Here is a 25,778-nt window from a genome sequence, read left to right as displayed (position 1 = left end):
AGATCAGATCAATAGCAAAGGAGAAAGAAAAGAAAAAAGAAAAGCTCAGATTAAGTCTAACTTAAGTAACAGAGCTTCTAACAAAGTAGTGCTTTCAGTTAGCTTCACACCCCCATGAAATGTTGGTGACATCAGCTGTAAAGTATCATTTGGCATGTTTCAGTCCACAGGGCCCTTTGTAATTCATAAGTGAACTACAGAAATCAAAAGTAGCTTAAAATGAAATAAACAAAATAATGTATAACTTTTTCAACAGAATAATCGTAAAACAACTGAACTGATGAGAATCTACAGGACTGTTGAGACAGACCTCTACTCTGAATATGTTTGTGTGTGCATTATCTCTTTTAATGTTAATTTTATGATGACTATTTGTTTTGATTTGATTGTATTGTGATTTTAATGTCTTTCTTATTCTGTAAAGCATTTACTTACACATTACTTTGTGTACATATTGTGCTATCCTAATAAATTTGCCTTACCACAGCAGTAAACAAATGAAATATTGTAACTTTAGAATTTAAATAAAGTTCTCAAAATGATGCATTTAACAGGAAGCTAAAACTACGAGTAAGCTATCTACAAACTTTCTTAAATCCACTAAACTCAAAGGCCAAGTAGAAGACAATGGATTTTAGTGGCCTTTTACGCAGCTGGTATTCCATTGTCAGCCATCGTGAGAAAATGCCAAGTTGCCCACAAAGTTTTTCTTGTGCTTTTCCTGCTCTAAAGACGAGCGGACATGACAACATTTTCCTGAATATGAAGATCCAACAGGCACCTTTTACACTGGGACCATGTCTTATCAGGAAGGCCAGCGTGGCTTTCCTGAGGCCATCACAGAATGGTCCGTAAAAGAGAAGAGAAATCCTGTTTGTAAATCTCTCTGCTGGGCCACTGTGGTTGTCAGGGCATGATGTTGACTTTGTTTTACTACTGCTGCCTTATCCTGTTGACAAGATGGGCCAGAGTGTGAATCGCTGATGCAACAACACACAAATGCACACATGAACAGGCTGCTCCACCAGGTGCACAGTGAGGCCAATGGGAGATACACTTCACTTCTCATGACACATCCCACACACACCCCTCTGTAAGATTAAGAACATATTGTCATCATCGTAACAGCAACATGTAAAGGAGGAGCCTGTTTCAAAACATGTATGCAAAAATGGTCTAACTGCCTGACACTGAATTTACAAATGATTTCTGCATATTGGGCCTGGCTATAGACAACTTCAAAGAATTAAATTTTAGATAATGCTAAAGACATGTAATGGAATTGTTTTCTTCTCATGCTATGCACAGACGGTTGTTAAGTAAGTTGTAGAAATTAGGCTAAGATGTTGTTGTTTTTGAGTGTAAAATCTACTAATTTCTAAATATCAACAGTAATATGCAACTTTGAAGATGTTTTTTATACATTTAAGGTAAGCATAGTTACATTCTTGATGAACCCAGAGTCTGTGCACAGGTAATGAACAGAAAAAAGTTACTTTTTGAAAGCAAGTTTGCGCAGCACGGTAGTCTACCACACGCAGGGGCGACAGAGAAACTGAAATGGCTGTTTTTAGAGTTAATGATAAATGACGTGGTTGTATTAATTACCCACTTCATCATAATGCCTCTGATAAAGCGGCTAAATTACAGCCGGCACTGATTGACGCAAGTGAGCGCCGTGGAGCGCTTCTCGCTGGATCCGGATGTGATATCACCATCACCACGAGAGCGCTGTGGCGGTCACCGGGGCAACGCGGCGTGCTGCAGTGACGCCAGCCCGAACCGGCTCGTGGTGAGTGGGCGTGACTGGCCACGTTACCCCCTCCCCTCACCGTCAGTGTGGGCGGGCCTGCGCAGAAACACGACACCCCGAGGACGGAGCGAGGCGCGGGGGGAGGAGAGAGAGAGCTGCCTGCTTGAGCCGTGAGAGTGAGTCGGGACTGAAAAAGTCTGTAAAGAAAGAGATCCACAACCGGAACGTTAATTTCTGTCAAAGAAGTAGGAAAGCTTGACGGAGAAAGATGTCAAACAGCGAGGAAGATGGCATGGAGTAAACCGCTAAGAGACACTTAGCGAGACAACTTGTTTTAGAGAAGCTCTACGCTCCGAGTTGGAACTGTTGTCCGCCACAACTTAAACAGTTTTTATATCGCACCTATCTACAGGACGGAAGGCTACAACAAGCTGCGAAGTGTTCGCGGATCGGCTCCGGGGGAAAGCCTATAGTGTGGCTGCTTTGGTCGGAGAGAAAAGCGCCGAAGGAGCGGACGACGATAGCGCGCGCCGCGGCACAAGAGCTCAACGCTGCCCCGCTGGAGCAGTAGCGATAAAAAGTTTTTTCCCGAGTTTCTGCCGGGGTTTCCTCGTGAGGAACTTTGGGAGGACAGGAGGAGAGTGACTTTTCTTTCCACGAGCAACTTCGTGGAATTCTTGGAAGTCACACCAAACTTAATCCTCACGTTGCTGTTACAAGAAGGAAGAATGAAAACACCTGGAGATTCTGGTGAGTGCGCTTATGACTTTCATCCCCCATTGTCTTTTTGTTTACTTGGCGTGTTTGCTGGCTCGGTCACGCTAGCACTGGCCCCGCTACCATGTTTTGAATACGTCAAATGTGTCCATACCTGTTGGAGTTCTTATTACGCGTGGTTATGCTGATATGCTGAAATCTGGTGCAGGTTTTGCTCTGTGGAGGAAGTGGTTTTAACTACTGTACAATTGTTACAGCGACATCCTCTCTGTGTCACCCTGACAACCCATTTTCACAATGTAACATCTTTCATATTTCTAAATGGAGAACACACGGGACTTACTGGACAGACACAAGCCTAATATAGGATCATTATATTATTAACCTAGAAGCTGTGCATAAATTAGTTGGTCCTTGGCCTGTCAGCATACTGTAGTGAGAGAAGAAAAGGAGGGGGTTTCCAGTAGTCAGCTGAGGTCTGTGTGTGCGTGTGTTTATCTAATTCCTTAAATGCTTGCATAAGTTTCTTCTTGCTCCCCTGTATAGAAGTCCAGGCGATATTTATTCAGAAAGGAGGAAGTGGGATCTACTTTGTGCCAGCTTTGCAGTTTGCACTTTATGATTGCCGTAATACAGAACTTTTTCTACCCTTCACCCAAATTCAAACGCGGGGGGTTAAAACTGCGTGAGGTTCATCTGGCAAAAACAACACATACTTGCTGAGCGTCACATCCAAGAATAATGGCTTGACGCTTGGAGCAGTTACTGGTAAGCATTTGGCATTGGCCCATGTGGTGCGACTGACAAACTGTGTAGGTTCCTTTACCCTCCTGGGATAGTCCCCTCCCTTCCCCCCATCTTGTCCCCCCTCGAAGCCCACTGCACCCAGCCTTCGCCCCTCTAAAGTCTCCACATTCCTCCACACACTGGCCCTCTCCTCTCAGCAGCAGCAGCAGCAGTGGCGGGCCATGACATCACACAGCCCACCACAAGTAGTCTCTTTATTCCAAGTGTGTCAAAGCAGCAGACAGACTGTTTAAGAAGGCTGAATCGTGGCTTAGGTATGGGGTGTAGGTCCGTTTGTGTTGTGGGCTGGTTGTTTGCAGTCTTTTCAGCAAAGAACATGAACTTTTCCTGCTGTACATTTGTTCTCTACTTGGTGTGAACACGTCTGCTCACACTAAACAAGTACATTTTTCACACTTTAAGTAATGTTTGCGACTTCAACAACAGATTTATTCACAAAGGCTCCTTACAGCTTTGGTGCTCAGCTGTAATTCACTGGCCAGTATGGACTAGTTGGTAAACATTGCAGCTATTATCTAACAACAACGCACGGATCTTCCTACTTTAAATAGTTGAATTATTGAACTGTGTAATCTGCCGCACCACTGACCTCCTTCTATGTCAGCAATCAGAACAGTTTTAACCCTTAACCTGTGTTGGGTGACTAATTCGGATTGAACACATTTGCAGGATGTGAAAGGTTGTAACCTAAAGGCTTTGATATGTATGGATAAAAATGTAATCATCCTCTTCCCGGGAAGCCACTGCTGTAGGATTATGCCCCATAAGGAAAGCTCCAGCCCATAGACCTACCAGCAGACCAATATAGGGCTTTTAATTGTCATTTAAAGTATTAATGTTATAATGAATTAAGCTGTTTTTCACGTGAATAACTACTGTTGTTGTTAGAATTATTAATTGTTACAACTCAAAATCTCATATTTTGTCTCATAAGCAGTAATTAGTGGCAAAGGGAAATTGATAGATTTGCATTTCGACTTGATTATTATATAGCAAGAGACACAATTTCCACAATACAATAGATTGAGACCAGACGAGATTTTGACATAATTTATTATAAAGAAAAGATGTGGTTCAGTTCACTTTAATTAAATTTTATTTTATTTAGTTGTCATTGTAGCGATGCTTTTTGGAACTACAACATCTCAGGAAATGTCACTCACCAGCACTTTAACCCTGACCCTTTTTTGTCAAATCCAAAACTAGGCCGATGTAAATACATTTTCTCACATATGCAGAGTCTTGCGAGATCTTGTGGTATGAGATTTTGTCCCTCCCCTCGTATATATAATTGTATTCTGTATTCTAAAGATCTTTAACATACAGAGTGATATTGTGTCTTGTTTATGTAATTGTCTAACCTTTTTGGAAGTATTCATATTGAGTGTTATTATGTTTTGAAAGCGCACAAGCCCATCTGCGCATCCACTCCACAGGTGTCTGAAACTTGGCTTTGCGTCCCCTGCGTGTCTCCTTCATCATATCCCTATTTACCCGTGGGCCATTGTAAAAGAGCCCCTCAGTCAACCAAGCACACACATTTGACACATTTCTCTGTCATACTTGTCCAGCACCACCTCACTCACTCTTGGTCGAGCAGCTTTTGTGCGCGTCTGTCATCTCTTCCCAAGGGTTACAATTTCTCTCCTGCCACCCCTGTCATCCACCTCTTTCTGATGGGATAAGGACTGGTGTGCTTCTTTGTGCGCTGGAATTGCATGGTGGGACCCCCGGCTCTGGAGTAGCCATTGTGGGGCATGGGACAATGGTGGGAGTGGGGCAGGCTGCGGGGCTGATTGTGCACGGACTTGTGGGGCCAGGGACCTCTCATTGTGCTAGTAATGGTACAGAGCAGCTCATAGTTTGGTGGTGCTTTGACAAGTGAAGAGACCACACTTTTGCCTGTGTGCTCGTCTTGTGAAAAGAAAGAGCCCACTTTTCATTAGTCATTGTGAGGTGTTTAATGATAATTGTTGCACCTAACTACTTCACTAGTTTGATTGACATACTGCGATGTGTTCTCAACTGGGGGTGTGCAAAAATATCGAAATATCAATATATAGTATTGTTTAATTGTTTGTTACAGTATGAACCTCGTATTAATATATCGCTAAAGAGTATATTTGGTATCTTTTACTATATTATTTTGTGACAGATATTCACTGTTTTGATGATTTGATGATTAAAATGGATAATGTATTTAATATTCACTTTGCACAGATAGTGGTTTAACAAAGACTTTTATTATCACAGCCATAATGTAGCCTTTATTTTTACTGAACCATATCTAATCACTTTGAAATGTATTGTTTCAAATTATATTGAATCAAAAGCGCTCTGTAACGAGGCATGTATCGTATCAGTAACTTCTTAATGATACCTAGCCCTATTCTCAACACTGTCCCACCTTGTGATTTAGCAAGATCATAGAGACCACAAGAAGTGTCTGTGACTAAATGAAACGTTTTCTTCCATGTGGCCTTATGAGAGCCAGTGTGAGCATATGCCTTTCAATCTCAACCAGCGCTGTGACGATAAGCAGAGCGATTAGCCTTATCTGTGAGAACTCCCTCTCTGTGCTGACCACAGCACAACCACTGCCTGCTTTATCCCAATACAGTTTTACAGCCGGGTTTATGGGACAGTGTCCTGCTGTGATCAGGCTCAGCCAACATGCTTAAAGCCTGCAGCAGATGACGTTCTACAAGAAAACTGTGTGCAAACGAGGGCCAATCAGGTGAGGTATTTTCAGCATGGCCTTTGATTGTGAGTCTGAACATGAGGAATGCGTTATTGCCTGGCTGGTAAGAGCCATACTTTGGGGAAGTTAAACAACATTGGTCAATTAAGGTAAGTTAAGTACGTCTTGCATGTTGTTAATTATCTCAAGCCTGTGTCTGCTGTTATTACAGTTTTAAATATAGCCACTTGTCATAAAGCACTATATATCACAAATGGAGTAAAACAAGTTCACCCCCCGCACTTACACAGATCTCTTACAGTGTTCTAGTGTGATTTTATCAGAGCCATTACATACTTATGGTCTGATATCAGCTTTAAAAATACAGATCAGCTTCTAACACAGCACAGGGACGTTGTTGTGGGCTGCTGCGATGACCTCAGCTCTTGCGGCAAAGTTTAGCTCATTCAGCCAACCACCATGTTCTTCATTGATACATACTATTCCCATATTCTATTATTGGATCAAACTAACTACTACACAGCAATACCAGTCTTTTGTTGATGTGGTGATAGGCCATGATAATTGCTATATCGACTTTTTGTTCAGTATATGAAAGCTGGAACAATTTTTAGGGTATATTTCCTTTTTTTTGAAAGATTTGTATTATTTTTATGACTCATTACAGATGCAAAGTAAGTACTAGAGTTTCATTCTGCTGTTTATTTAATGCAGTTTGTGATTTTTTTAAAAATACTATTGTAGATTTAGAATAGTTTTTGTGGTTTAAATCTGCTCTTGGATTATTGTGTCAGTAGCATAAATTAGTTTCAGTATTTTTGTTTATCGTCTGTAATTTTTCAGCAATATCATGCTTCAAAATTATCATGACAAGCCTATGTGGAGATTTGTAATGATAGTTGTGATATGCTTGCTTGCAGTGACAAATGATTTCTCGTGGATGAAATGCCTGTGTTTAGCCAGGAATGTGCCCAAAGTGAACAATGTGCTCAGCCAGTCGACGCTAATAGACCTCCCTGCCATTAGTCCGTCTGTCCTTGACCAGAGGCTGCAAAAGACCATGTCCAGCTTGTCTCTGGGCAGTAGGCCTGTCACAATAATTACTATATGGGCTTATCGTTCAATATATGTTACAGAGAACAGTATTTTGGGGGGGTCAGTATTTGGCATGTGTACTTTTTTTAGCACTACTGGGAAGTTTTTTGGTAATATGATTTGTTATTTTGTCAGTGGCATGAATTAGTTTCAGTATTATCGTTTATTTATTATTTACAGCGATATATCACAGTTCAGCATTTGTTATCACGACAGACCTACTGGGCAGCCTCTATGTACAGCAGAGTCTGACACAGAAAACTGCCCATCAGCTCACATGGATTATCGGCCTCTTTGCACTGGGCTGTAATGTGGTGCTCAAAACTAAAAGCCCCCATTTAAATTTCACTTTTTACACTGATAACACAGCATCAGAGCTAAATGTGCCCAGGGGTCGAGTGAGAGTCTACTGAGCCTACTTTTACTACCACGCCATTGGTCGTCCAGTCACACCAGGGGCTGATATTGACTGTATCTGTAGTTGGTCAGTGAGGCTAATGGCATAGACCTATATGTTTGTTTGATGGGATAACCCTTTAGAAACAGAGCTACTGTAGTGGTTTGAGAAAAAAAAATATCAGTAGAGCTTATCGCCCATCAGTTTCTGTGGGTTCTAAACAATCGGTATTAGCATCGACCATGAAAAAAACTGATATTGGTTGCTCTCTATTCTCAACATACTGTCCCACCTTGTGATTTGGCAAGGCTATCAACAAAAAAGTAGCTGTGAGTAAATGAACATTTTCTTTTCCATGTGGACTTGGGACATGGGAGCCCAATGGTATAGGCCTATATGTTTGATCGATGGGATAACGCTTTAGATACAGAGCTGCTACTAGTCCTGTCACAATAATTATTACTATATCGACTTACTGTTCAATATATGAGTGATGGAACAGTATTTTTTTGAGGTCAGTCTTTATCTTCTGTATTTTTTCTTTGCACTACTGGGAGATTTTTGGTTATTTTTTTTGGCTATATGATCAGATTTGCATGAAAGATTGAATTAATAACTTCTATGACTCATTACAGACTCATTTATTTATTGCAGCTTATGCTTTTCTAACAATATTGTACATTTAGAATAGTTTTTGTGTTATAAAACTTGTTGTTGTATCAGTGGGAGATTAGTTTCAATATTATCGCTTATCGTCTATATTTAGTTCAACAATATATTGAACTTCAAAATTTGTTATCGTGACAGGCCTATAGCTGCTGCAGTGGTTTGAGGAGAAAAAAAAATCTAAATGTGCACTGTCTCTCACACACACTGCTGCTTTTTATTGGAATTCTTGGACCTCCCACATTCCTGCTTAGAAGGTTAATAGCTGCCGGCTGTGCTGCATTACACACAAGGGGGAAACACAACAGTTCCTATCTTCGCAAGGATTTTCTGAGCAAACTTTGTGACTTGCAAAGGCATGTCTATTCTCCCCATCTGTTCATGCATTGACGTACTGAGCATTTTCACCAAACTAATTCAAATCAAAACAGTGAGCAGCTTTAGGATGTTAGTTGTGTAATATGCGAACACGAAGAAGCCTCAGATGAATAGAAAAAATTACCATAGGTAGTTTAATGTATTCGGCTCATGAAAATCAATGTTGAGACAGTATTTAATGTTATAATGCAGCAAGTTTGAAAATGCTCACTGGTCTTAAGCCTGTCACGATAATACATTTTGACGCATGATATATTGCTATAGAGATAAATTATAATATTTTTATGCCACTGTCATGCTAACAATAAAACAAGATAATCCCAGTAAACCATTATTAAATAGGGTGTAGCATTAAAAAGGCATGAGCTGCAACAAATAAATAGCAGAATGAGGCAATAATTTGCTATAGGAGTCACTTACTCAACCCTCTACAGCTCAAACCTACAACAAATATGTCCTAAATCTCTCCACTTTTTTACAAAGAAAATATACACACGAAGTACTGAGCCCTCCATCTTTCATTTATTGAACCATAAGTGGTTATGCAGTAGTAATTATTGTGATGGGCCTAGCTGGTTTACCGGACCACATAGGTTAGCATGTTTTCGTCACAGAGTATGGAGTATGAGGATGATGAATGTGTCTGTGGTTCAAAGCTGATAACTTTCATGTGGTGGTGCATGTTTCCCGCTAGCATGTGCCGTGCGCAGAACAGGCTCTCGGTGCTGGCTTTGCCCTGAAACTGATCTGAGGCGGGTGACACGAATGCCCGCCTCTCCACACCTCACTCTGAGCGCACACACGTGAGCAGCAACTCTGACTCAAGTCCCACAGAGAAGACAAGTATTTTGGATCTTTACTAGACAATGGGCGGTCCTGTGGGTCAGAGGTCAGAGTGTCAGTTAAGAGTATAATCACCATGTGCAATGTGGAGACGGAGCAGTACTTAGTGTAGTCACCAAGCCTCCTGTTCAGATCTGCAACCCCAAGTGGGTGCTGAGTGCTGGTGAGCTCCAAAGTTTGAACTCATCACTGTAGAAGAGTGTGGGTTTGAAAAATAAAACAGCACTTAGCACGTCATTAAAAGGCTCATATTACTCCATTGTCTGATCTTTGTTTGAGTTGTTTTGTTTCTTTTATATACGTTTAATGCACAAACCCAGCATATTTAAGATGAATACCCTCAAACAGAAAACACTCTGTTCCACCTTGTGATGTCATGTGGTAATACAACTTTTCACTAGAATTATTTGAATCATTTCAGATCTTAAATTGCTGATTTCTACTGAATAAAAGGTGAAAGTTGGCTGTGAACTTGAAAACAACCGCTTCCTGACATCATCATGGTGGAACAGAGTATTTTAATCTTTCGAGCTGTAGTCAGACTAAAAATAAAGGGTTTCTCAAACATTGTGAATAAAACAAAACACAAATCTATGTAACAACATTCTAAGATTTTAACATCGCATAAAGCTCACAAAAATCAATTTTCTGTAATATAGGACCTTTAATAACATAAAAAAGTTTTCATCTTGTCTTTCGCATGTGTTGCACCAGCTGTAACTATAACAGCCCTGATACTCTATAACTGTCGTTTAATCCCTCAATGATGCAGATACTTCCAACTGTGACTGTTTGGGCCAACGGTAGTCTGGTGTTGTAATGTATACTCCTAATCCACTTAGATTAACCCTATAAATTCTGGTCATGCTGATGCCATCTTTACAGTAAGGGATCAACACATACTTGGGCTGCCACTGACCGACACATGTTCACTATGTCTGATCTAAAATAAATGAAGGGACTATAAAATGTGCTCTTGGTTCATACCGTAAGCCGGGCTATTATATTTTCTTTATGTAAAGTTTGATTTATTTTGCAGGCATTGTTTGTTAGTTAAGTGCAGGGCAGTTCCTCAAACGCATTGTCAAGTTGCCAATTACCTTGATGCCCTGTCTTTCCAGTAACATTGTTCTTCTTTTAACAGGCTGTGGTGTCCCAGGCCTGTAGAGCATCGGTTCTCCTAACCCCTCTCTAACCTCTTTAAGACCGGAGCAGTCAGCAGACACTCCCCACAGAAAGACAGCAGTGTTTGAATAGTTCCCCTGGCTATTTTTATCTGGGAATCTGCTGCTGTGCCGGACCCAGGGAGCGGGGGTGGAGGGCAAATATCTCATCTAATTCTGGACGATGGGAAGTGACCAAAAGGACTTCTGTGCCACTTACATAGCGTCGATGTTTTGCAAGTGTTTTTGAACGTGTGGTCGGTTGTCTGTCTCTGGAACTTTGAAAATCCACTTGGCGCCGATTGAAACTTTCTCTCTTCTCGCCCTCCGCCCACCTTCCCCCCATCCCGTGTGCCGTTCTTCTCCTCCTCCGCTCCACCCCATGTCAGGAATGCAAGATCACGTTCTTAGTTTTCGCTTTTCCTCTTGCTATCTCACACTTTACCTGAAGTGTCTGGCTGCGGTCCTGTCCGGGCCTGCTCCCCTTCCTACGTCATTTGAACTTTGAGCCAAGGCTTTACAATACGTGGCTGAAATCACTCTTCACTGACAAAGATAATACTGTACTAATAGTATACATGTAAAGCTAGTGGGAGCCACATATGAGCCTGTAATCTTTGTCATGTTCTTATATCTGTGTGTTAGAAGTCCCAGTAGGGGAGTGAAACCTTTTTGAGCATCGATTGACCCTGGCAGCCCACCACGCTCTCCACCCTCTCACTATCATTTGTGTGTCACCAATCCATGGCCTAATACCCCAGTGGCAGCTCTTCTTCCATTAGCCTCCTCCTCCTCTTTCCTGCTTCATGTCACCGAACACTTGCCCTGTGTCTTTCACCAGACCGCCTGATTTACCAGCCAGCAGGACTCGATGACCACATGCAGCGTGCTATATACTTGTTCCAATAGTTTTATATCTTCCATAGCTTTGGCCAATGATGGAACCTAATTAAATAAAAGTAGTTAAGTACGTCAGTAAAAATTTGACGTATGTGTACTTAAAGGTGCACTGCATAACTTTTCAGTTTGGGAATTGTTATGTCTTTGCCTGTGATGTTTCACAATATGGTATTAAACTTATCTAAGATGTAGTTATTCAATTATGAGTGTTTTTATTGCTCAAAAATGCATTTTAAAAACAACACAACATTCTTACTGTGAGTGGGGTTGCTTCTTCACAGATCTCCCGTGTAAACTGGACTGGTGGCGTTTCCTGCATGTCTCTATGGAGCTTGATAAGTTTAATGCAATACTTTGGAACATTGCAGACAAAGCAGTAACATCTCCATGGAAACAAGCAACTGACAGGCTCTTTACCATAACTTACACAGTGCACTTTGAAGTACATTTTAAAATGGATTCTTTTTACTTTTATTTAACTTCATCTGTACTTTTTACTCCACTATTTCTTTGAACAGGACTGAAAAGTAAAAGTATGTTATATAAGTAGTGTATTTGTAACACATTTGTTGTTTGAGCAAACAAAAATATATAAAAGAACAGCTAGGAAAAAACTATTGTTTCTGTTGAACAAAATTCAGCATAAATCTGTATCAAAATCACTCCATTTGAAGCTTTATAAGACCTCAAAATCTGCTCAAAACATTTTTATTTTTTTCTCTTGAAGTGTATTTTAAATGAGAAGATATTTTCATGTGATACTTAGTAAAGTGCTTCTTCCACCACTGGCTTTGGCATACTGCTGCTACAAGTTAACAGAGAGTCTAGTCTAGTGTCACTTCAAGCTGGCTCAAGTGTTCTGAACATGTGTCTGTTTGGCCGGCCGAGTGAAATGGATTGCTCTAACATCAGTTCAAACATGTGCGTCTATTTTTTGTCCAGATTCCTCCCTCGTCGCAGGCTTTTTCCTGGTTTTTCAAGTGTGTGCATGTCCGGTGCGTGTCCAGTCTCTGTGTGTGTGCGCGTAGTCTCAGAGAAACTGAATAATGCATTGGATCATTGGAAAGGTATTTATAGGAAAGCAACGTGATTAAACTTTAATGCTAAAGCTGGCCATCAGCGCTGCACATCATACAGCATATCCTTTTCCAAACGTACGGCTAGAAAGATGCTCAAAGTGCTCCTTATCAACAGACTCCAAAGTGTCCCAAGATGGCAGTTGTTTTAACATTGTCCTTAAGTTTTGTTTTCAGTAAAACGAATGCAAACTCTTTAAGATCAGTCTTATTTGAGTTTATGGTGCGGTCTCTTTGCGTATATACGAGATTTGAGCTCTGAAAAGGACAAAAATCTATAGCCCAGCTTAAAGAGATTTTCAACCTTTTTTTTTTTTTAATTGTAGTATCTGGTTTACCAATATTAAAGGGACCGTACACAATTTTTGTCATGAAAGAGAGTAGGTTTCGCTGTAGTACAGAAATATTGTAAAATCAGATGTTAGAGTAAAAACATCGTTAACTTAGCTAGTCCACTTTGGCCTCTGACAGTTGTGAAATATGCTTATAAAGTTGCTGAGGTGAATAATTAGAATGCTAGGAATGCGTCAAGTAAATTAGGAATAAGTTTGGACCACTGCAAACTATTTAGAGCAAACCAATTTTGAAGAAATCAAGTACAGCTCCATATAATCATGTAGATTTTAAATGTATGTAAATGAATAACAGAAATGTGGTAATATCTGTCTGTTTAGTAGGTGACATCGGAGCTAAGCATCTTGCCCAGACCCCTTGGAGCGTGTGCACTAGTGCCTCTGTGCAGTAGCCATAGCCCGGGTCACAATAGTTTTATCCATGTCCATTTTTAGCATCAGATGTAGCCCAGTGAAATTACATAACTGGGCAGTACATGCGGGTGGGCACACTATAGGCAGACTAACTGTACAGCCACTGTTGTTTTAGCGGATTATAATGTTAATGAAGGGAGCTGTGAGCTGGACCCCCCCCCCCTCACAGGGCAAAACATGTCAGGAATGATTCAGAAAAAAGATCAGAAGAATACTGTTATTTAAACATAGCACAGTGATGAATTGCCACCATACAGATTCCAAATACATAATGTCCTGTACGTACATTGTCAGCTTGCAGCATATCTGGTACACAGCAGCACTTTGTGTATGTGTAACCTTGGAAACTAGCCTCTACAGCTGCACTTCTGTCTTCCTGGAAAATGCCAATCAAGCATTATGTGTTCCAATGTAGGATAGACAAGCAGTTAAATGAATTAGAAGTCCTTTGGCATATATTTTCTACTCACTGCTCGTCTTATTCCCTCTCACACTTTTGTACCTTCACCCCCCTCCTTCCCTTCTATCCTCCTGTGTGTGTGTGTGTGTGTGTGTGTGTAGGCGTCATATTGAAAGCCTTTTGTGCTCGTCTGGCCCAAGTATTAGCTGGGTCCTGCGCTGTGGCACTGCCTGGGGTTACATATTAATGTGAGAGAGTCAACCGTACCGGTGTGATTGTATTATATTTAATGTGTAATGTTGAGTCTACTATCTCTCAAGTCTAAGTAAGCCATTTGTGACTTTCAGAGTGACTGGAATTAGAAATTAACAATAGAAAGCAAACTGTTCTTTTGAATTGTAGTAAAAAAGGCTTCTTTAAATTGGAATCTGAAATTATTTTTTAAGAACAGAAACTTATATTTTGAACTCAAATATAAATTATGTAGATTTATTAATTTAGGTTAAGCAATGTTAAACCAGTTCACAACCTTGTTTTTAATCAACATTTACATATTTTTTGTTTTTACTTTGATCTACAGTAGAACATGCACTGATTTAGCTTAGGGGCCGATACCTCCACTATAAATACTGTCAGGTCAAATGTGTTGACTAGTCCTTATTCAAATAAAGGACTTTATTTCATTACAGTTAACAGTGTTTCTTTTCACTCCTTTTGGCCCTGTGCAGCACTGCTTGATTTTCCTTTTGCTGACAGAATTAGGGAAAGCAGAAGCTCACGTTACAGCTTAACTTGATTTAAACAGTCTCACTTTGCCCTATTGCCCCAAACTGCCTAAATGAAGTCAGCGCTTTTTCTCTGCCTGACCTGATTACTGTAAATAAACCTCTCCTCTAATGCAAAGAATCTTCAAAATTAGAGCTCACTGCTGGTGCCCTATTTAGGAGGAGGAAATTGTGAGGTATATTTTTTTAATACTTGACAAAGGAGGTTTTGTCTTTGTGGCCCATGCTCCTGAGTTTGGAGTGACTAATGCTTACTTAAACAACTATATTGCCTTGTAATGGTGTAACTACACTTGTGCATTGATGCAGGTCTTATTGTGGGAAGGTGTCTGTAGGTGTGTCATCTGCCCTGCCTTTGTGGAGGTGTAACTTAAAGCCTCTGCAGCTGTCAGTGGAGGGGGAACCCCGCGCTACCGTACACCGTGGACAGCTCATCCCAGCCCATGTGAATCAGCGCTGGGACAATAGTATCAATGCCCCGTGTCTGTCCAGTTTGTGTGGAAGTGTCCCTTTGTGTGGGAGGGGTATGTTCGTTTTATGTCCCAGAGCGCACACGGCACACAAACAAAGGTAGCGCCTCATGTTATGAGTTCCATGAAGCGGAGGTAATTGGCGTGTGTGTTCGCCCGCCTCTTACATAATATCATCCTCGCTGTGCTTCAGCAGAGGGGAGAAAGTTCACTGCTTGCTCTTTGCCAGTCACTGTTTAGTTTCCTTCAACTGTCTTCTTTCCTGTTGTTTGTCCATTTTCTGCCTTTTTAGACCTTTTTAATCGCACCAGTCTTTTGTCCTTTGAGTGGTTGTTCTTTTAGTTTGTTACAGATCATGTTTGCCATGATTTCAGATAATGCAAGCTTCCAGTCCCCACCAAAATGCCATAAATTTTGAGGCAGGTCAACTCGCACTGCAAGGTGATCAGCTGACCTTTGCTCAGAGTCCTTGTGATACTTCTGTAACATTCAGTTTTTTGAATACTGTCTGGGACCATGATGACAGCTTTAGTGAGTGAACAAAAACTGGTTAAAGAATAATTTATCGCTGCAAGAGACCAGGGCAGGTCTTAGATTTGGTCTTAAATAAGAGTCACTTGAGTGTTACAGTGACACTGACCTAAATCAGTGGTGTGTTTTTGTCCATGTCTGGGCCCAGGATGTGTCAGACTAAACGCCTGGCCTCTCCTGTACGCACCAGCAGTGTGTGTTCCAGGTGTGTGTGCGCGTATGTGTGCGCACGTGTTTGTGTGTGTGCGCACGTGTGTGTATGTGTGTGCGCGTACGTGTGTGTGCGTGCGTGCGTGCGTGTGCGTGTGTGTGTGTGTGTGTGTGGGAAGCTTGAACCTGTGGGGACAGGGTGTTGGTCGATGGCCGGCTGGCACCCTGTCCTACAGTAAAGGTGCACAGCAGCCTGCTCTCTCCATTTCTGCCTTTTTTCTCAAGTTACATCACCATCAGCTTTTCTCTCGCTCTTTTCCCCATCTCTCCTCCCGGTGCTTGCATAACACACTGCTTTATTTGCTCCAGCTGAGGAGCCTAATCTTTCCCACGAGGCAAAGGGCAAACCAGGAGAGAAGAGGAACTGTGCTGGCTGACCTCTCTAACCCGTTTGTGTGCACAGCCTTGTTAACTCAATAACTGCACCAATTAATGGGACAGCAGCCATGGGCTTTGTTTACAGCCATCACATGCACAGCATGGAGGTCTGATGCTCTGTTAGAGCAGTGCAGTGCTACAGAGCTAGAGGAGCACAGTCCCCTTGGCCGCTCTGTGCTTTTAAAGGCACATTCAGTGGCACAGTGCAACCAGAACCACCCTGAGCAATGCTGATTTTTATTTCCAAATATGTAGATGCGTGAGACTTAATTTTTTCAACATTTTAACAGATTGTTTTTATATAATCTACTGTGTAATTACATTGATTTTCTGGCATTTTACTGACTAATGTTACCCATTGATATATTTATTAATTTGTCAGTGTACCATACTGTTTTATTTCATTATCTTAGCCCCCAACATCATAGCAGCCTTACTTCTGTTCACATCAGCATTACTGGTCTTTGGGCCATCCACCCGGAGCAAGTGCCATGGACACATGTTTTGTCATGTAACTTTGTCAATCTCACACCGCTGCGCTGTGATTGGCTGGCAATGACGTCCGCGCGAGGTGAGCATTACGTAAGGACGATCAACACTGCTTAATCAGCTTTCAGAGACGCGCTTAACAAGCTGACCAAGTGGGCTGGGGTCAGTGGAGGAGACAGGCAGCCAAGAGGCACAGGGCTCAGGGACTGCTCTAACAATATGTACCACAAAACAGGAGCTGGAGAGTCGGGAGTGAGAGCTGATAAAATGAGGGGAAAGTGGTGACAGGCGGTGACACGGCATGTGGCTGTGGACCCTGTTTACGACGGCATAAACACACATAAACAAGCCCACTGTCACTCTCTGCTGCCTGCCTCTGCATGCCTGGACTGGGCTTGTCTGTGTTTGCATACATGGACCACTTTCTTCTGCTGTTTGTGGATGGTTCAGTAATTATATGTTACTAATGAGTTGTTACTATTTTAATGAAACCTCTTTTACCTGCTGTACTAAAACTGAAACTAAAATGCAATTATAAATAGAAGTTTACAACATTATAACATAGATCAGAGCATATAATATTATATGCTCTGATCTATGTTATAATGTTGTTTCCTCATCCAATACATACCAGGAGTTGTGTTTTGTTTTCCTTTTAACCATGTTTAACACACACGCGCACACACGCACACACACACACACACACACACACACACACACACACAGCCAGTGCTGTTGTCAGCACTAAAACCGTTTATTGGCCTGTGATAAAATAAATTATGATGCTAAATGAACATTAGTGAGTCGGATACATCTTAATAACCCATATGCGTTAAATGCAGGTGAAGAAATGGCTCAAACTTCAGTAGCCATTCAACTGTCTTGCCCCCCGGGAGAGCCTGAAATCTGTTGGAATTCTACAAGACACTGGCATGATACCAGACAGAACAGCGGTTTGTTCTGCAGGAGACATGCGCAGTAGAGCACAAAGTGACATAGTCTGATAATCCCTCTATAGGAACACAGAAATACTAAACGTAGCATACATTCAAAAGTATTGAATGTAGGTAAGTAGGTATGTGTACTCAGCGGATTATCACTTGGCTCTGCTGCTTTTTTGTTTGCTTTTTTACATTGTTTTGTTACTGTATTTTTATTTTTTTAGCATTTTGCACTGCTGCAAAAAACATGTCAGATTTCCATGTGTTATTGGACACAGTGAAGTTTCGTGAAAGAAGATTGAATATTCCATGTTACGCACTCCATGTCCATCTCATACAGCTCGTTCGCTCTTGACCTTTCTGCCACATACTTTTTCTTATCCCTCTATTCAAAAACACAGAGTGACCAGCCTAAGTGGACAGAGCTTTTTCCTCCGGCTAAAATTAGCTACAGCAGAAGAATGGCAGGAAGGCGCGCAGGGCTGGACGCATGAGCGGCCTGGACAGGGATATGATGGGGATTGGAGCAGTAATAGACGAGGAGTGCAGGAAGGAATCGGCTGATGGGACACTCAAATGCAGTGTATTTTTGGTGCTGGTCGCAGACATTACTGACGCACAGGAAGCACTTGCACAAAAAGGGCACAAGCCTCTCACTGTGATTACATATGGATCTTTACATCTACAGAGTAGTTTTATTCTAAATGATATTTGTAACATTTATATTGTTTGTTTTATAGCTGCCTTATTTATGTGAAATGGGGTTGTGTTGTTGATGCCTCTTAGCCAGGACTGCTTTGATAAAGAGATCTTTGAATCTCCGTGTGACTTTCCTGATTAAATAAAAGCTGAATAAAGAATAAAAAATATGGAAACAAATTTCGTCAAATGATAATCACACTAATTGATTTTGATGTCTGACTGGATAGATGGCTGGATGATGGAGGATGTATTTTGTCTATGTCTTTGTGGTATTTTTCCATCAACTTCAACATGCAAGATACTAATCTTTAACAAGCTGTTAATGTGTTTAAGATTCTGTATAAATCATGCCCTGGTCTCCTCCCCTGCTGTGTTAAAGGGTGTGAAGAACACTTCACCTCATCTGACTTTGACATAAAAAGAAAAGAAAAAGAAAAAAATCTGTCTTGTCACTTCATGTTGCTCCTCCTTTGTTTAACTTACTGCAGTGCTCTTGCCACAGTTTGCAGCCTGCCTAATGCTTGAGTTTCTATACATTTAAAACTTTCTCTGCTTGTATATCACACACCCTTACACCATTTAATCTAATTCCTTTTAGTGTAGGGATGATTAGCCTTCTTTCAGCACCCAATGAGCAGCTCCATGCCCCCCTCTCCCGAGCAGCAGAAAGGTGTTAAACACAACACGGTCTGTTGGCAGGCTATGGTACGTCCCCTGTTCACTCAGCACCCAAGGGCCCCTTTCAAATGCCAGGCCACCAACCCTCCTCTCCACTTCTCTTATCTCTCCCTTGGCATTGCCAGAGCATGTGTTTGGAAGGGGGCATGTTGACTCAGCCAACTAATAAGCCGTTAATGTTGGCATCCACACTTGTGGCACTACGATTCGGTTTGGTTGAATAAAAATACTCACTGTAAAAAAGTATTAAAGATAATCTTTCTAGCATGACGAGGGATAGAAAAACATGATTCCCAAGAGCCAGATACTATACTATACTATCTGTGCGACTGCTTCCCCCATGGGCAAAGACACAGTCTTAAAAAGTGAAAAACAGAGGTTTACAGCAGTCCAGAGTTATTCCTCACTTTTCTATGATGTAAGAAAGCTTTTATAAGCATCCATCCATCCATCCATCCATTTTCGTCCGCTTATCCGGGCCGGGTCGCGGGGGGAGCAGCCTAAGCAGGGACTCCCAGACTTCCTTCACCCCAGACACGTCCTCCAGCTCCTCCGGGGGGACCCCGAGGCGTTCCCAGGTGCTTTTATAAGCATGTTTTACACAATTCAGAGGTGAGAGTTTAGTGATTTCAATGATGCTAACAACTAGCATACTAACAGTGCACCAGCGCTACTTCATGGTTTGAGAAGGACCAAAATGCAATAGATACCGTAGAGTAGTAAAAAAAAAAAAAAGTTTGTTGTTTTTGTATATATTCAAGAAAGAAAAAAGTTTCCCTTTTCTGAGAGTCTACAGTCAATCATACATTAAATCTCAGTGAGCGCTGCTGTAGAATTAAAAAAAAGAAAAAGAAAAGTGGTGTGGCTTTCAAATTCTGAACTTTTTTTTGTTGTTGAAAGTGGTCATGCAGCATTCAGAGTTAACTTTCATTAGATCTCAGATGGATGTTTAATTATCAAGGACCTGTTTGTGCAGATCTTTAATTGCAGTGGGGCTGTTTATGGAATAAGTAGCAAATGTATATAACCTATAGACAGACAATCTACCAAGTGAGCAGTAAATTTCAAGCTCAGCCAGTTTTGCACAGCATGGCAACTACAGTATCAGCATTATTCCTGTGAAGTCTGATTGAATTCTTCCCTCACTTAATTGTGTCTTTTCCAGTCTGGAGGAGAGATCAGGTGTCTGTGCGTCTCTCGCTGCCCGCCACAGTGAGAATGTTAATCCAGTTTGGAATGTGCTTCAGACGCTCCTCGGCAGCCCTCACCCATGCAGCGCTCGTGACTCAGTTGTCTATTACTCCTAGTTTCATAACATTGTTTATTTCATAACATGGTAAGGACAGGAGAGAGACCACAACACAATGAACCAGTACACTGAACATTTGCTTGGCTGTTGTGCAAAAGGTGAAGAAATCTTTTACCCATCCAAGGTTACTGAGCACACACAGTTCACACACTAGTTCATGTAGCGCAGAACTCTGACTCCTCTCATCTACCTGTTGCTGGCGGATCCGACCTCCCACTTTTTCTCTGTAAATCTGCCTTCCTTCTTTTCCAACACATTGTCCATATTGGCGTCCGTGACCCTGCCTTGAAAGGATTAATTGCAGTTTTATGCTTTTTATTTTTTTGTTCTGTTCGTTTTTCTGGGGGGTTATTTTTAGGCCTTAAGTGTCTGGTTGCTAGGAGACAGTGTGAGCGGGCGAGCGAGAGAGAAAGGCAGGAGAATGGGGGAGAGTTTGCGTTGTGAAGGCTGAATTACAAACACGTTTGCGCTCTGAGTCAGCACTGACGCACACTACACACATAAATAAAGACTCACACAGGCTGTTTTAGTCCAGAGCCCTCATTGTCGGCTTGTTTTTCTGGTTCTCTCTATCTATTCACCAGTACAAGCTCCACATGTGCCTCAGACGCTTTTCCCTTTTTTCAAACTTAGACATGCTGTCCTCTGACTGACACACGCACCGGCCACACTTCTGCCTATGTGAGTTCATAGACAGTATGAGAAACCAGCATGGGACCTGCGGCTGACGAGGAATGAGTAATGACAAAAGGGCTCGGCTTCATAAACCTGCTGGTCTTTCTTTGCACTTCCTAAATTCCAAACATCCTACTTTGTTGTTCATTATCAGTCTGTAGGTGTGACAGGAGAGTTCCTCTGTCAGTATTACTAGTGTGTGAACTGTGCACACATGAGTAGATTATGTTGAACATTTTATCTCACTTCTGGTCTTGTGTTTCCTGTTCTCGTAAATTCTTTTTGATTTCTCTTAGATTTGTGTGTGTGTGTGTGAAGAGATTACTAGTCTCTATCAGAGGTGATATGCATGGACGAGCTCACAGGAAACAGATCTGTTGTTGTGGTGCAGAACAGTTGCTGGCTTCCTGTCCCGCTGTAGTGGCACATTCCAGGAAACCACCTCCCAAAGGTGACACCTCTCAGTTTGACTAATGCACATGCACATATTTACAAATTTAAACAAGGCCTCATTTACTCTGCTGTGGCAAAGTCACCCCATGACCCCTTAACATCATAAACACTTCACTTTGACTTCAGTTTCAGAGCCAGAGGTCACTGTGTGGCTAGGATTACACATTGTCTTTACAGTGCACTACACAACAGTGCACTTCATTGAATGATCCTCTAAAGCTCATTTCAAAAACAAACCCTTTATTTTATTACTGTTTTATTATTAGCTTTCATAAATGTGGGCACCACACTCTGGCAGGCTGTAGTGAGTGTAGGCACTGTGCTGTTGAACCAGAGGTCAGAGGTCAACTGGCAGCTCTCTGTTGAGTGTTTGGCTGCTGAAGTACATTAACAGCAGTCTGTGAGCTGCAGGAGAAGAAGAGAGGCGCCTGTGGCCTATAGCACGCTAGTGCTAACTCCAGACAGGTTTCAACAGTTATTGGACAGAAATCATTCAGCTTAAGTGCTACACATCAGTGTATGTTTAAACAGAGTGGCAGGTATAGAAAAGATTTATAACCTAATAACTTTGTGAATTGATATAAGAAATTCTCACTAAAATGGCCTTGTTTTTCTTTTGGGAAAAAGGGGGACTTAAGTGTGTAAAACTCTTTTATCCTTTTTGACTGTCCAGGTGAGTGTGTGAGACTAGTGCTGTGGACAAAGGAGCATAAGAATGTCCTGTGGCAGAAAAGCTTGATTGTTTGTTTTTTTTCTTTTTCCTACCAGTTTATAGGCTGACAGAATAGTCCAATGGGATGGAAGTGTCCCGGGACCAAGCGTAACTTTGGTGAGAGTAAATATACCTCCCATCACCCTGAGAGCTCTGCTGACACAATATTATTCTGCTCTTTGTAATGCCCTCAGGGGAACTGCACTCTGGCTCCTCATCCAGACGGCTTGTTTATGAGCGTGATAAAGTCCAGTCTCCTGGCCCACCTGAGAGAGGACATCAGGTGCAGTACATGAGGGCGCTAATGTGGACAATGTGGTGACTTTTGCCCCTTTCACTTCCCCTGTGAAAAACCTAAAGCCACTGTGTCAGTGTGTTTGTCTTTTCTTAGAGCTCCCATGTGAAGAGGCCAGTGTTGGTAGTTACAGTGCTGCTGGTGGATTTAGTCGTCCCAGGTGTTTAAGGAGGGGACCCTTGGGTTTTCTGAGCCAAAAATCAACTCCAGAAACAAGAGTGTCTCCTAAGTGATACATTATTAATTCACACACATGTTTACTGAGGCCTTATTTGCAATCTCCAGTTTATTTTTTAGGTTGATTTGTAAATGTGGCAACCCACTCAAACATTAAAGAACGTTACACTCATTATACCTTCACTAAAATTAATTGGATAATTTCAGCCCTGGAATTGCCAATCTCCATTGAACTTAAAGGTAAAAGGTCGCTGTTGACTTGAAAACTGACGCTTGAAGACATTAGAAGGTGGAAGAGACAAAACACTACTCCAGGTCTGTGTTTGAGGAGGTAGCAACATTATAACATAGCTAAAAGCTAACAATTTATGTAATATAGGACCTTTAATAAACAACATTTAGACTACATGGCATTGACTGGAAACATCTAGCAGTTTATTTTTTCAGTACTAAAAACATATCAACTCGAAGCAGCTAAGAAACTGAACCAAATTGTAATGTTATGTGTTAACAACCGTTTATCCTCTAACCAACCTCATGACCTGATCTTGTTCAGAAGATCCCTGTGGACCTGTGCGTCTTCATTCCCGTTTGTTGCTCCTGCCGCTTGCCATTTCCAAGAAGACTCACACATTCAGTTCAGTGGAAGAGGAGATGGCCAGAGCACACAGGGGACACACTTGGTTTGGTTATGTCATGTCCCACTTGCTCCCTTCTTGACACTTCCTTCAACTCCTTACTTTCATTTTTCCTTTCTTCACTGGAGTGTATTCATCTGAACAATTATCCTATAGTCTTTGTGTGTGTGTTGGACTATTTTTGGCGTACACTCTCCTCTGCTCTATATGCTTCGGCTATATGGCAGTGTGGCAGTTGGTCGGTGCCTATAGATTGTCTAATGTGAACCATGGCGACCACCAAGAATAGTTGAGAACCCTTCCAAAGCGCACACTTCTTTTACATTGTGAATGTAACCCCTCGTGGTGTCCAGGTGCACAGCGCCGCATAAACATTCCCGGCACCTTCAGTGAGAACAAGACTTTGAAGAAAAAATGAGCTCCATCTGGATTATTAGCAACAGCTTTAAGTATTTTTATTGTTCAAAGTTATTACGTTCCAAGCTTGCTGCCGTAGAGTGGGATGAAAAGACGAAAGTTGGGGAACAGGCTTGATCAATGCAGTTAAAAGAAATGCTTTCAAGTCTAATTTTATTGCCCTGTTTTGTTGTTGCCACGTCATTTAAAAGATGTGAGATACTGGTATATTTGAGACATACCCGATGGTAAGGAGAGTTCAATGTCTGTGCTACATAATCACTATAATTGGGATTTGGGATAATAAGATATATATATAAAAAAAAAGTTTGGTCAAGAAACAAAAGCTGAGTTTGACATTTCTCAGTAAAGCTAAAAGTTTATATGCTAAACCCCAGCATCAATCAATTAATCAATAACACTTTATTTATAGAGCCCTTAACCACACTCAAGGTGACCAAAGTGCTTTCCGATAAAATCAAGCAATATAAAACCATAAAACGATAACACAGCACAGCATAGGGTATTAAAACACAATTCAGCTAACCAAGGTAAAGTAAACTCTGCATTAACCCAGAACTTCTGTCTTTCTGCTGTCCCCCAGTCTGTACTCGGCCCCGCTCGTATCGCCCTAATGAATTTTTAATGGACTTTGTGGGAAGAGTCCAGACACTTTGGGACTTGAAGAGCTCTAGTTACCCCCCTCCTCCTGTTGCCAGCCCACCCTTTTCTGTCTCTTCTATCCCTCTCCTCTCACTCTTACTTTCCTCGTCTCACCCCGGGCGAATCTTATTGTGTCCCTCCTCCTCCAGTCTTGAGTTTCTTGTCTCCTGTGTTCTCCCCATCGGCGCTAGGGGCAGTTTCACTTAGCGTATACCTGTGTACAACTACGCTAAAGGCACACTGTGTATACTTTACAGAGAGCGCCATGACCTCACCCTGTTTGAGATGCGCGTTTTCCACTTCCAGGATTGGCAGGGGCTGAATTGGGTGAACGCTGTCGGCCAAGTGCAGCTAATGGTCGCTCTGAGGCCTTGGTCTCGCCGTGAAATCCCTGAGTCTGCAGAAGGCCTGTTAAGTTGGCAGAGAGCTGGGGGTATATTTGCTGATGTTCTCTTCTTATGCTTATCTCGTTTGTCACTCATCTGCTTAATCATCCCTACTGTCTTCTGGAAAAAGCAATATATGCCTTACTAACCAATACACCACACAAGAATACTGTATCAAGTATAGCGTTGTCATGATACTAAAATTTCAAACTTGACTTCGATACTAAGATATAGACTCGATATGAGAAAAAAACTTTCTTTAAAGAATAGAATGACATTTTCAACATTAAAGGTGCACTTTGTAACTTTTCTGATGGAAAGTTGTCTGCTTGTCTCCATGGAAATGCTATTGCTGAAATGTCACATCTATCTCCATGGAGTCAAGCAGGTGACACTATTAGGCCAAGTTACAGTTCAGATCTATGGATAAGTGACCCATGCTCTGAACGCATGTTTTTCAAGACATTAATATCCACTGTAATAGAATAAATGTAAGTCATGTAAGTTTAAAGCAATACTGTGGAACATTTCAGGCAAGCAGATGAGGCATCCTCCTCCCTAAAAGTTACACAGTGCACTTTTAAATCATAGCACTTTCTTTTATACTGCCATGTGGAGTTATATCTGTGTAATCCCTCAGTAGTCCAGGTATTTTCCATAGTGGTCCATGTGCATATACTAGTCCATGTGTACTTGTTCTGATACAGCTCAAGATCATTCTAAAGCTCTTCAGGAAAGGTTATATTTTTGTCCTGTGAATGAGACTGTTTTTAGTATTGATTAAATGAGTATCTAGTTTATCGGCATCTGAATACTTTTGACCAGCCTAGTCAAGTAGAATGAAAAGAATTAAAAATGAACCTCGATGAAATGTAAGATTTGTTAGTAAACAAGAACTCAACAACCTCCACACCACCCCCTCATTGGAGAGCGTTGATGGAGGTGGAGCGCATCCAAAGTCGATATGTGTGTCACGCTGCAAAGTTTTCAATGCAAAGTCGTGAGCTTAAACCGCCCAATTTACTCAAAGCTCCAAGAATAGACGATAACATTTGAAACCAAGGAAACAAAAGCTATCTCATGCAGCCTAAATAATACTAGATAATAATGCTAGTGTTTTTTGAAGTTTAGTAAATGGGGAGTATGTAGAGTGTTGGTTCTTCTCTTCATAAAGTGCATGCAAAATGTACATGCTTTAAGCCATGTTAGAATGTTGTTTCCTCAAAA

General features: G+C 41.5%; 1 protein-coding gene and 1 long non-coding RNA gene across 2 annotated transcripts in view; both read left to right on the top strand.

Moving 5' to 3' along the window:
• The first annotated feature begins 1,873 nt into the window (after positions 1-1,873).
• Positions 1,874-25,778, top strand: part of LOC110171628 (ETS domain-containing transcription factor ERF-like) — a 44,791-nt gene continuing 20,886 nt past the window's right edge. The window contains 1 exon segment of the mRNA XM_020937376.2: positions 1,874-2,503. Within this exon segment, the coding sequence (XP_020793035.2) occupies positions 2,482-2,503 (22 nt within the window). The 5' untranslated portion in view covers positions 1,874-2,481.
• LOC129411711 (uncharacterized) lies at positions 19,607-22,352 on the top strand. Its single transcript, XR_008633421.1, has 3 exons — positions 19,607-21,282; positions 22,053-22,113; positions 22,191-22,352. It is a non-coding gene; the product is annotated as an uncharacterized LOC129411711 (long non-coding RNA).

Source organism: Boleophthalmus pectinirostris, unplaced genomic scaffold (genome assembly GCF_026225935.1).
Source record: "Boleophthalmus pectinirostris isolate CB_2022bp ecotype Guang Dong unplaced genomic scaffold, ASM2622593v1 HiC_scaffold_6, whole genome shotgun sequence".
Lineage (NCBI taxonomy): Eukaryota > Metazoa > Chordata > Actinopteri > Gobiiformes > Gobiidae > Boleophthalmus > Boleophthalmus pectinirostris.
This window is presented reverse-complemented; position numbering and strand designations above follow the sequence as displayed.